This window comes from Dermacentor silvarum, chromosome 10 (assembly GCF_013339745.2).
Source record: "Dermacentor silvarum isolate Dsil-2018 chromosome 10, BIME_Dsil_1.4, whole genome shotgun sequence".
NCBI lineage: Eukaryota > Metazoa > Arthropoda > Arachnida > Ixodida > Ixodidae > Dermacentor > Dermacentor silvarum.
In genome coordinates, this window is record NC_051163.1 from 52,819,433 (window position 1) to 52,832,836 (window position 13,404).

Below are 13,404 nucleotides of genomic sequence, written 5' to 3' on the forward strand. Positions count from 1 at the left end.
GAGCACCAACATACCGACGATAGTGGCGCCACTTGTTCGTGACGTCAGCCCACCCTTGACATCTTTACATGATTAACGAATTCTATAGGCTATTTCTTATACTTAAGTCAGGTTAGTGTATCAACAGCCTCCGGAAGGAGCACAAAGAATCCTGCACACAAGCCCTTGCAAGCATTCACCCGCCTGTTTTTTACGCCTCTAGCTCCCTTCTATTTTTAATGAGTGTAAACAAGACGCTGGCCACATCAACCCTCCAAACGCTCCCAAGGTTGAAAAGAACGCGCATGCTGAAAGCGCGAGGACAGTGAAGTTTGACTTTGGGTAGGTAAAGAAAAGAACACCGTAGACGTGTGCAAACGAAGCATAACGCAACATCCCCTCCAACGCCAGTGCGTGAAAGGCTGTTGATCCAGGCTTTGCGTCAGCGAAACGGCGGCATGCTTTAGTAAGCCTGCGTGTTTGTGCTGTACTGTGTGTTGTGCAATATTTGCACAGGGGCTTCAAGATGGTGCAGCGGCCAATTATGAAAACACAAATGTTTTCAATGTGAGTTCTTCATGACGATGACGTATCTTGGTGTAATGCGAGCATCGTATAGAGGTGACTCGCCCTCCGTGTTCTGCACGTAACAAGACTGTCTGCTGTAGCCCTGGGGAACCGAAGGGCATCTGAGCTCATTATTCGCGTCCGCAAACGGGTTACACGGAGCCTAGCGGACGCAGTTACGCCAGGCTGCCAGATTTGTTCCTTACAAGTTGACATCCAACACGGCGCAGGAGGTGGCACTAACCGGTGCTCTGGTTTATTAGCGGCTGTAGCTTACTGCTACCGGTTTTTTGGATCGCAACGCGAGCCGTAAGTTTCGAGCGCGCCTCCTAAGAAGCCACTGTATGTAGGTCTTTGCTAGAGACGCCCGAAAAAAAAAAAAAAAAAAAAAAAAAAATCACCCGCCGTCGCGTCCGTGTCACCGCTCCATTTCCCGAACGTCCCGGATTCACAGCGCGACGGAAGCAAAAATGGAAAGCCGGCTGCCGTCCCGCTGTGGCCATCCGGCCAGCTGACGAGGGCACAACTGTGACCGCAGGCCAGCGTAACTGGAGTGTTACCGCGCGCGCCGGAGCAAGCCCCTGGGTCAATGACGCCACACCACCACTTCTTCTCCCGGCTGTAGCTGCAAACGTGAGGCCATTTACAACATGCGTCCTTCGACAACGTCTGTGCGTGTGGGGGTGGCGAGTGATCGCCTGCTCGCACACACACACACCGGGCGTCCACGCGTCGCCATTTTCCGACGTGATCGCTACGCGCTCCGTTGCACAGGCGGCCCGCCGTTGCTGTACTCGACGACGGTCGGCCGCGCGAGGAAACGAGCAACGAAAAAGAAGAGGAGCGTTCGCCACCTGTGCCGATACGGGGGCAGGCACGGCGTGCGAGATAGTATGCAAAACCGGCCGTGCCAGTCCGCTTGGCAGGTTTCGGAAACGCGCTCGCGCTGCTCACGGTCGCTTCGTATTCCGCGGCGGTGACACCGAATGTGGCTACGCGCTGACGTGAGCCCTGCCAAGTCCAATGGCGGCCGTCGGGCTCTCCGTAGCAGACGACAGGCAACGGAGGAGGCGACGACGCGATCCGGGCGTGTGCCCGGAATCGTGAAAAAAAGAACTTCGTCGCGGTTCCCGCCTGTCTGACTGCCGCTTCTGCTTTATTTCTATTCATTTTCTCTTTTTCAGTACGAGTAGCGCGTGTACACGGCTCTATTCTGCCGTTTCTCGCGAAAGCGCGCCCACCTCGCAGTCGCATGCAGCACCAGCCGAAATGACAGCAGCTACGGCAGCGCGCCGCGCGCTCGCCTGCTACACCTACGCTTCAGAAACTAGTCCCGAATTCGGCCTGCGCGTTGTTCTTTCTTTCGAAGTCGCGTCCCGAACGATCGAGGACCGACGACAGCCGTGCTCAGTTTGGGCACCCGTTCCGAACCTGTTTTTAATAAACGACGCAGGCAGAAGAAGTGAGGGGGGGATTCACGGGCGAGGCAGCATCAGCTGACCGCGGACGGATACGAGACGTGTTCGAAACCATCGCCCGCCCGCCCTGGCGTCCTCTCGCGCACTCTCCCTTCTCTCTTGTAGGACCGGTCGCTGCTGCAACGCGAGGCCGTTTTCCACCGCCCTGCACGAAATTGAGAGAACGGCGAAGCACCCCGCGCCGCTGCGCCGGGTTGTTCCGCAGCATGACCCAGTTCGTGTGGGAGGAGGCTGGCCGCCGCCGCCACCGCCGATCGATAAAACGCCGACCGGGGTCGCGCCGGCCAGCCCGGCCCGGGATCCCGTCGCCGGTAACTGCACGTTTCGACGCTGGCGCGTAAAAAGGAAAGAAAATGCGGGTTATGCGGCCCGCGTAGCCCTTTCCTTGTACCAGTTGCGAAATCGCCCCCCCCACCTCTACCACCCTTTCTACCCGATGCTTTAAAGAAACAACTTTCATTGCCTGACTGAGCAAAAATTCTGAAATTAACAAACTGTGGCGCCCTCTAGACGCGTACGAGAGAACCATAAGCAGCACCACATCCTAAGATTTCTCTCTTTCATTGGGTTGGTCATGGTAAATAGACGGATTTTCGGCTGTCGCGGTTACTTAGGGGCTATGGTGTTCTGCTGCTAAACAGCAGGTCACCTGTTCGATTCCCAACCTTTGCGATGGAATGTAAAAAAAAAAATTCTCCTGTACTCAGATTTAGAGATTCACCATAATGAATCCCAGGTAGTCGAATTTAATCCGTAGCTCCCACCCCGCTACGTTGTCTGTAGCTCGTGCGTTGCTAAGACGTTAACCCACAGAATTCGATTTCACAGCCCAATTTCAACCGCGCAATTAATGAAGTACAGTTGGCGTCTGCTCGTAACGGAAGAAGACATTTTATGACGTCATAAAAAAAAAAAAAGAAAGACTGGATGCTGAAGACCAACAGACACTTTAATAGGCCTTCCTACAACGTGCTCTTGATAGGCCTCTCGAAGCATTGGTCACGTTAGGTGACCTGTTTGCGATGGTGTTTAATTAGCGAATTACGCTGTTACCTCCGCAGGGTCCTGTGTGGGGATTCGTTTTAATGGTGCAGGACAGGTGCTGCAGCGCCACCTTGTTTGCAGCACATCTTTGAAGTTGTGTCGTTTTCACGGTCTACGCGGCCCTATATTTCGTTGCAGTTGGTCCTTAGGCGAGAATATATGAAGGTAACACTCTATAAAATATACATAATTATAAAACACGTTACGTTCTTTCGGAGCTTATCTTGTCCCCAAACAGGAAATGTACACAAGAGAGACGACAATTATTGTTTGGAGGACAGGGTGAGCCCCCAAAAGTGCAAACCTGTCTAGTGGTGTATATAGTTCAGGGAGCCGAGAGTTTGCAAGACTAGCGCTTCAAGAGCGAAATACAAGAGAAAGAAAATACACACACATACATCGCGATGTATGTCCTTTTCCTTGTGCTCGTCTAAGAGGAAGCCTTAATTCGCTTTGGGTCGATTCCCATTTCCCTGTTCGGATACACGTAAAACGCAGAAATTGCTTTATGTGACTACGGGTGAACCGACTCTGAATGAAATTTGTCGCTTTGGGAGAGAGATAAGGTCTACTGACTGTAGGAGCCGAATTTTGATTTAATGCTGAAATAAAAAAAAAAGAGTTCCCGAAACTTGCCAGTTAAAATATAACAATAAAGCACGAGGTTTAAAATCCTTAACTCGGTATGCACCAATACTATAGGTGTCGCAGTTCTGTAAACTGCATCTGTTCACAAAAGTCTTGCCCACGAATGAGTGGTATACAACAGAGCGGTGCATAATACATCAATTTCGTCCGCTTTAGATTTAGTTCGGGAGAATTCGCCGAGAAAGCTTTGCTGTAAAACGGACGCGGAAAGACAGGCAGGTTTTTGTTATAAAGCGAAGCTTGTCTTTTCCTTTTCCTCGCGGTTTGTCTTTCGACGTCGTTTCTTCGCCTTACGCTGCAATCTAATTTACACCCTTATTTGCTTTTCAGGGTGTAAATTATTTTACAGTGTATATGTAGTTGTGGACATACATTGACAACTTGGGGGAACTGGATATGTTCTGGCTGCTCCTCGGGCCTCCTTGAGGCCCTCGGGTCCAGGGATAGCAGGGGGAAAGTAAACATGTCCGCATTGGGGATTGGTAAGAGGCGATTGAGAGTTTGGTGGCAGAAAAGAAGGGGAGACCACAAACAACGGAGGCGTACAAAGGCAAAGTTCCCAGTAATGGTTCAGAAAGTTTGATGCTGAGAATTCTTTGTGTTTTCGTTTTTTTTTCTCTCAAAAAGAAACGTAGGACATTAGGCAAAATAAGAACAAGAGCTTGGTGGCGCAACCCGCCATACCGTTACAAAGGGGACGCTCGTATGGTATCTATCCATCCAGCTATGCTGTCTTGCCGAGTAGACAACTTAGCCCACTGGGTACGACGTGCCCATTCAAGCCAATCCTCCAGAATGGATGTTACATAAGGGGCGCGAACCTTTAAATACATTTATATACGTTTTGTATTTCTCCGTGCTATACACAGCTCTTATCAACATTCCTCCCTCGACAAGCATCGTCTTTGCCCTTGTGACGCAGGCAACAGGTACATACATGCGACAGGGCCTGTGCTCGTCTATATACCACCGCTAACTCAAAACAAGCTTCGCGTCATTTCAGATTTCAACATTGCGTTGGATATGCATGCTTCTGTATTTTCGTTCGCCGTCTTCTGGAGCAGCGAGCTGTTTCCCGAGTTGAATGCAGCTTCTTGAGGTAAGAGTGAAAGAGATGAGGACGAGTGGGAGAGCCAGTGCAAGCTGGTGCAAGGATCGACCTTCCACGCGTTCTCCCTCTTACCCTGGGTCGCCACGTGCAGGTAAGAGAATCGAAATGAGTTTTTCTTTTTATTTACTTACACTTTACCTACGTCGCCACGAGGCATTGCGTAGGGTGGACATGGATCGCGACATAACACAAATAGCAATAGATTGTTCTACGAGATGCATAATACAAAAAGATCAAAGATACGCAAAATATGCGAAATTATACAGAATATTCAAACATTACCACAAACATACATTCTAAACATTCTGAGTTGAAGGTACTCATGTCGTCGGAGGCAAATTCTGTTTTCTGGCTCTCTTTTTTCCGTCAAGAGTTGTTTTATTTCTTTCATAATCAAAAACACCGGTAGTACATTATACGGAGAAGGTTTTGGCTGCGCTTCCTTTTAACCTTCTGATTCACAGTGAACTGAGTTCCCTTTTGAGCCAACCACTTGTTGCCGAACTTGCTGTTGTGCTTTCTTCAGTTGTGAGAGAATACTGATAAAAAGCGAGAAGTGTAAACGTTAGGAAATCTTCAAAACTAAATAAAATTCTTGCTCTTGTTTTCTTGCGACGAGTTCCGCGAGTTCACTTGGAGCAAAAGTTTTTCTCTTCAATGCCCAAATGTATTTTAATTTGGTTGATTTGGCGCAAGATCGCGCTTATATGTATATTGCAATAGGTGTATTATTAATGTGCCAGTAAAACGCCGGGTCTCGTATCGAACTGATCACGGCCTTCTACTGCTGAGAACGAGGTCGCGCTCGGTCGTGGACACTCCGTAAAATAACTTACACACTACACATGTACACATTGCAACGTGCCTGACACCCTGGCACACCTTCTACTGGAATGCAAGAACACCCGAGGAAACATCACAGCGACACAACCAGCAGCAGACGCAGACCCAAACCTCCTCACTGAAACGTGGGACGCTGCGATCTCCAAGCCGGACCTGGTCGATCAGCGCGAACTCGTCGCCCGGACCCGGCGGGCGGTTCAGGCCAGGGGGTTCCTGGAATAAGGGACCCTCCCACCTCGAGTGACAAGTCACCATTTCAAATAAAGGTTCATTCATTCATTCAGACTTAAAAAGGGAATAAGGGTGTAAATGTGTCTATAACTCACACATTTACGCCCAACAGGGGTAGAAGGGTGGCAGTTACCAACACTTTTACACCGTTATTCACATTTAAAGGGTGTAAATTATTCTACCCTGTAGGACACGCATGACGACAAAGGAATGACAGCGATGGAACGACCGCGACGGCTTAAAGATGACGGTAGGATGACGATTCAATGATGATGATGATGAAATGACGTCGACGATGTGACAATGATAGTAAGACAATCATGGCAGGCCGACCCGGAAGTGACGGCATCGAAATGAAGACAACGTGTGCGGACGCTATATGATGATGCCGATGGGATGATGATCACGGTGTGACGCAGGCACTTACGGAGCTGTAATGACGAGACCGCGAACGGTGAATTTCATTCGGAGCGATTTAACAACGCGGCGTCCCTCGCAGCCAAAAGTGCAGCTATTCAGACGCAGTTCAAAGTTTTTTTTTTTTTTTAGAAAAACGTAAGCTCTTGCATCTAATTAATTGACCAAACAACCCTACGTCTACCATAGCGAAGCTTAGAAATACCCCCTTAATCTGCCCACTTAACGTTTCAATTCATTATTGTGCGGTTATACAGTGGTATGTCGGTGAGAGCCAGAAGTGATCGCGTACGTCTGCTCGGAATATAACTCCTCTTGCTCGTCATACGTTAAAAATAAACTTACACCATGACCGTTCGTCGTCTGCGACTGTACTCCGCTGCAGGTAATGGACACCGTCAATCTCGAAACTGCTCGGCAAGATCGTATAATATTCGTCTGCGTCATAGCATGCTTCGTTGGTCGGGGAAGTATGGGGGAAATTCGTAGCGCTGCTACGCGAGGCTTAACCGATATCGGCAGGGAAAAAAATCGAACCTTCTGACGTCAAGGCGCGACTGCATTGGAGCGGGCGGTACTCATTTGTGGGCCGGGATAATTCGACGAGCATTGATTTCTGCGCGTTCCGCTACACCGGTAAGGTCCCGCGTCGAGTTCGTAGCTGAAACCCGACCACGCGATTGCGGGCACGTCATGCGAGATAGAAGGAAAAAAGGCTAGTGAACGCTCTTAAGAGGAAGCTTTAGCTCGGGCACAACTCTGACGCGGCCTACACAAATACACGTAAAACGCAGAAAAGCTTTTCTGAGATAACCCCTGGACCGATTTTCATGAAATTTGTCGCATTTGAGAGAGAAAGTTAAATTCTAGTGACTGTTGGAAGCGGAATTTTTTTTTACGGCCTGAATAAAAAAAAGAAATTAATAAATTCCGAAGTTCAAGAAATATAGAAGCACGAAGTTTACAAGTTAATAGCTCTGCATAAAGAACAGATATCGCGGTTCTGTAAACGGCATCCGTTAGATCCTTCAAAGTGGACAAATTCGATATGTCAATTTATACCTTAAGGGGAGAGGCGGGTAAAAAAAACGGCGATTTTCATTAAAGAAATAGATTTTGTGTTTTTAGTTGTTTCAGCAACATTGATCCCTCCTCTTTCACACATGAAGATATCAGAGCCAGAAATGATCGGGAAAAGTATAATAAACTCGGTTAAAGCACTCGAGGTGGCAAGAAAAGGCACAGATATGACGCATTTTCAAGCGCGCGATGCGTCAAACCGCGGTGTCGCACGCCATTGGGCTCGTGCAAGGTGGTAGGCCTAAGCCTTTTCTCTCCAAGGTTAGCTTTGCCGCATGACAATGTCCCCGGGAAGTAATAATAATAATTCAAAAACACAATTTCTCCGCCAATGAAATGAAATATCCAAGTGCTTTCAGTGAATCTTTAAATCACGTGGTGCGATTCCGGCCACGCCATTGGCTGCCAGTGCGCAACACGACTACAGGTCGTCTGCAACTCGTCTGCTCTTCTTCCGACGTACAGCTGTCTCAACGTGTTCCCAGGCTTTCACGCATTTTTCTGCTCCTCATTTTGATGGATGCTGAGAAGAAACGCGATTTTCGATCTCGAAAGTATCGGACAAAGCACAAATTCAAAGGAACCCGCCGCAAGGTCAAGCGGCTTGCAACGGATACGTCCGCGGTAGCGAAGCCTAACCTCGGTGACGACGACGCTTTCGACGGTTCGGAGCCGGCCCGGCGATCAAGATTCATCGATAGCGTAGACGAATTCGTCAGCACATCGGAGAAAAAGCTAAAGATCTTCGAGAATGAAGATAGGAGCGGCGAGGAGATGGCGAGCACCTTTATCTGCGAGATCGGCATCGTCAACTTACTGGTGAGTGCCGCGGCATGTCCGGCATGCGGACGGTGCGAACTCTCCATCCGCGAGTTACCCGAAAAGCGGAAAGGACTCGCGTCTTGTTTGGAGTTGCGTTGCAACAATGCTGCGTGTTTCACGCCCATTGTCTCGTCGACGTATTCGTCGCGACGTGCAGCTCCGGCAGACGACGCTAACGGCGGAGCGCACCCTTCAGTCAGGCCAAGAGAGAGTTTTGCCGTGAACATCAAGGCAGTGGTTTCGGCGCGTGCAATCGGAGCTGGACACAATCAACTTGTCAGATTTTGTGCCGTTCTTGGTTTGCCAAAACCGATGCACCATAAGTCGTTCACCGCCATAACAAAAAAAGTACACCTCGCTGCTACGAAAGCAGTGGCTGAAAACCTGAAGTTGGCTCGGAAAGTAACAGCACAGGAAGCGGGATCTGCCAATGTAGCTGTTATGTTTGATGGCACTTGGCAGAAACGAGGCCACAAGAGCCATAATGGCATAGGCACAGCCATTTCTGTGGAAACGGGGCTTTGCCTAGACTTTGAAGTTTTGTCTAACTACTGCCAGAGTTGCAGTACACGCAAGCCATTTGAAAGCGAAGAGGAGGAAGAAATATGGCAAGCTTTTCATATGCCAGTGTGCGAAAAAAATGTAGATTGCTCAGCACACGCCATGGAGACTAATGCTGCTGAGAGAATATGGAAGAGGACCGAGTCCTACAGTACTCCGCTGAGGTTTACAACCTTTCTCAGCGATGGCGACAGCAAGGCTTATACAGCTGTGTCTGCGGCAAACGTGTATGGAAGTGTGCCCATCACAAAAGAAGACTGCACCAACCACGTAGCCAAGCGGCTTGGGACTGCCCTGCGGAAACTCAAAATGCCGCGAGGGGAGAAGCTTACAGATGCAGTAATTTTGAAGCTGCGGAGCTACTTTCAAGTAGCCATCACTGCCAACAGAGGAAGTGTACATGGAATGTGTTGTGCAATCTGGGCATCATTTTTCCATTCATGCTCAACAGATACAGCCCAGAACCATAAGTTTTGTCCGGATGGAAAGGACTCCTGGTGCAAGTTCAAGCGGGCAGAAGCGTTGGGTCAGGCAGCCCCAGCACACACCCCTATTCTCACAAGCAGCCAGGCCAAGACAATGCTGCCCACATACAAAAGGCTGACGGAGAAACAGCTACTCACTCGCTGCGCCAAGGGGAAAACTCAAAATGGAGCCGAATCATTGAACAGTAAGATTTGGCTGTTGTGCCCCAAGACGAGGTTTGCCTCGCGCACAGTCGTGGAGATGGCAACAGCACTCGCTGTCCTGTGGTTTAACCAAGGTCACAAATGCTACGAACAAGTTCTGCAGGAACTAGGAGTGCTTCCCTCAAAGGAACTCGTTGCGCTGAGCAAAGACTGTGACAAGAGAAGGATTTCGAACATGTCGACGAAGCAGACAGCAGAGGCAAGGTTTCGCCGTCGCCGTCTAGCCAAGGAGGCTCGTCTGGAGCACGCTGCTCACAAAGACTCTGAGCGAACAACATACGGTGCGGGTGAATTCTAATGTTCTGGATTGAATCTCGATACCCTGGCCTACATTGTGTACAATGTTCATATTTGATACCACTTCTACAACAGAAGTAAACAACTTTTATAACTTTCAATCGCATTTTTCTCAACTTCATATTTTGGGCCAAACAAGGCTTTTGTGCACAATATTTTATGTACTTATTTTGGTCCAATCAAGACCACATTTGATGGGCGTAATTTTTAGGATATGTAGAATGCACTTATCTAGGGTTTAATGCAATCAATTTATTTTTTAAGGATGAAAATTTTTGATGTACTCGGGCTCCAGCCACCGAATATGAAGCACCAGATACGAAATTCTCTTAAAATGTTGCCTGTGAAGGGAATCATATTATCTTGCTTATTAGCACTCAGTGGAGTGTTAGGGACAAGAAAAATTAATTTTGCACTGCTCTATCATGCTAACAGCTAAGTCCAGCAGCTGCACAAACATGCACTGCTTCTCACATATGCACGGCACTTAGGACATGAAAGCATCGAGATATCCTAAAACTAAAAGTAGATTTCGAATGAAGAGATCAAGCTCTATAAGTGGTATAATTTTCATTCGCCCAGCATCATTACTTAAAAAGAAATGTTTCTGAGGAGCATCTCCCCTTAAGTGAATTCGTTACGTTGTGTACAAGGGTTCTGAAAATGCTGTATTTCCATATTATTAATTTTTTTTTAGATTCATGTGTAACATATCAATTTTATCTGCTTTGAATGTACTATTAGACGCAACTCACAGAATTGTGATATGATTTTTCATTGCTTAGTTACAGAGTTGTAAGCTTAATAGTATCGTTTTCTGAAAATTTGCGATTATTGCCATTTTTTTTACAATAAATTGACGACCTAAATCGAAAACTCGAAACCAACAGTCACTAGATCTTACGTTTTTCTTTTGAATGCAACAAACCTCGTCAAATTTGGTGCCAGTGGTTGCCGAGAAAGACGAATTCTCCTTTAACGTGTATTTAGATAGGAGACCCCAGCTAAGGCTTCCTCTTAAACGTATTGTCACGCAGTAGTTACGGGAAAGAACACAGCAGCAAAATTGTGAACAACATAACTTTTAATTGGGCGAACCTGTGTCCACAAAGCAAGTTAGACTCAAAGCACAATGATATCGGCGAACACAGTCGACGATCGCCGAAATCTGACCAGCGAGTCAAGTGCGTCGGCTTTTATGCGAGTCATCGAACGTTCCAGAGTAATCGCTGGTGCCTGCGTGTCTTCCAGAAAGTCCTATACAATTCGCGTCGCGCACACACGCATTCAGATTACAAAAGCTTCGGTGACAACAGACAACGGATAGAACCATCAATAACACTCCAGTCAATTCCAATCATGCGGATGCGTCCTGCGCTGAGCGATAACTTCCAAGTTGTTGGTGGGTGAAATGCAGTCCTCTAGAAAAGGATAAATGAGTACACCTGTCGATATAGTGACATGATATTTCGACTTTCCATTTATGTTAAGTGAAGCCCCTGGTCCTCGAAACATTATTTATTTATTTGAAGTACCTTACAGGCCCGCAGGGCATTGTGTAAGGAGGGCGAAATAAAGTCCCTAAAAAAACTTTTTTTAGGGACTTTAGGGCGAAAAAGATCCTAACAGTGCATATACAACCAGATGAAAAAGAAAAAAAGTACAATACACGGTAAATTAGATTTGAGCACATAATCGCATAAAGGTAATGCCACGCCGTCGGAGCTCCATCAACAATTTACTGTAATAGCTTTCTCGGAAATAACATATTTCCTGGTTTCCTTTCCGTGTGTGCCGTGACGTCATGACGCAGAAGGTGGTCACGTGGGAGCAGGACATCGCGCCGTTTCGGCATTCGCTCCGGTTCGCTGGGTCGTCTCCAATGCTGCATGCTACTCGTTACACGGTCCGGTGTAGCGGCATTGCAGGCGAGTTATGCTGGCGCCGATTTACGCTATGAATAAACGAACAGGCTCAGATTGGCTTCTTCTTCCCTATAAAAAAAAAAAAAAAAAAAAGCTAAGCCTATAGTCCATACTCGGTTCATCCGGTTCTATAGTCGGTTATACAGTCGGTTCAGCCGGGTACTCTGAAAAGCGGTGGTTCGGGGCATACATCACTCAACGTGCTGTAGCACACGTGCTGACGCCGATTTACGCCATGATTAAACACGAACGTGCGCAGATGGGCTTTTTCAAAAAAAAAAAAAAAAAAAAAAAATGACCGTTCAGCCGGGTCCAATCACTTCTCTGAAAAGTGGTGGTTGAGCGTATACGTAGCATTCCATGCTAATGCACTAGCTAACACTGATTTATGGGATTAAGAAACACATATGTGCAGGTTTATTTATGTGTTTATTTATTTTCATACTCTCGGGGCCCGAGGGCATTAAATAAATTGTTAATCGCAACTTTGAAGGCGGCAGCGTGTTCGGTTGCAGCGACGGAGGCGGGAAGGTGGTTCCAGTCACTGCTTGTTCGCGAAAAAAAGAAAAACACATGCATGGCAAGTGTTAGTGAGGCATAGCGAATTTTAACCTTGAGTTTATGATCGATCCGTGACGACACGTAATCTAAAGATATTTGCGGAGGCTCAAAGAAAGGGTGGGGACTGAGAACCCAAGTATACCAGGGGCGCCGTGGCGCCCTCTTTTTTACGCGTAGCATTGCGGGGAAGCAATGAAGCCGCTTCTACGTGACGTGTATGTGGTTGCGCGCGCTTCATATGACGTACACGCGATAGGCCTCTGGGAAAGAGGCAATTAATAGGGTCACTGCGCGGATTCATGTGCTCGGTCAAAGGGGGCGATAGTCCTTTGTGCAGCGTTTACGCAGTTGACGAACGGAAAGCTGGGCTATAGTTAGTATACCTCTTCATATTCATGCCTCGGGTTGCCCATGAATCCCGCGGACGAAGGAAATGACCAGACGACACTAGCGCAAAATAGAGGAGACTTAGCGCTCGTATCGTCTATCCTTTCCTTCGCCCTGCGTTTCATGTGCAACACAAAGTTTGAATATGATCGCAAAGTTGTAGTGGATATTGTGTCTGTCCTGCGTAAGAATAACGGAGCTGTAGTAGGTTGGGAAAAGTGAGGGAGAGGCTCAGCCCTCTAGTTCATTCGGGGAGAAGGGGGGGGGGGTTCAACTTTACCCTCCCCCCTTGTCCCCCGCTTCCGAAGCCCATGTCCCACGTTGTTGTCTCTAACGCTATAGCTTTTTATTTCTTTGTTTATGATCGTCATCATCAACCTATTTTTTTATGTCCACCACAGGACGAAGGCCTATCCCAGCCATGCCCAATAACCCCTGTCTTGCGCTAGCTGATTCAAACTTGCACTTGCAAATTTTCTCATTTCATCACCCCACCTAATTTTCTGCCGTCCTATCTAATGATCCCCCGGTTATCTGCCGTACCCATTACATGGCCTGCCCGGTTACATTCTTTTCGCTTAACGTGAATTAGAATATCGGCTATCCCCGTTTACTCTCTGATCCACAGCGCTTTCTTCCTGTCTCCTAACATTACGCCTGCAATTTTCCGTTCCATCGCTCTCTGCGTGGTCCTTAACTTGCTCTCCAGCTTCTTTCTTAACCTCCAAATTTCTGCCCAATGTGTTAGCACCGGTAGAATGCAC

At 47.8% G+C, this 13,404-nt stretch overlaps 1 protein-coding gene across 1 annotated transcript; it reads left to right on the forward strand.

The window, feature by feature from the left end:
• The first annotated feature begins 7,745 nt into the window (after positions 1-7,745).
• On the forward strand, positions 7,746-9,779 carry LOC119431300 (uncharacterized). Its single transcript, XM_037698773.2, has one exon. The coding sequence runs from the start codon at positions 7,915-7,917 to the stop codon at positions 9,766-9,768; it is 1,854 nt and encodes a 617-aa protein (XP_037554701.2). The 5' UTR covers positions 7,746-7,914; the 3' UTR covers positions 9,769-9,779.
• Positions 9,780-13,404: the final 3,625 nt, after the last annotated feature.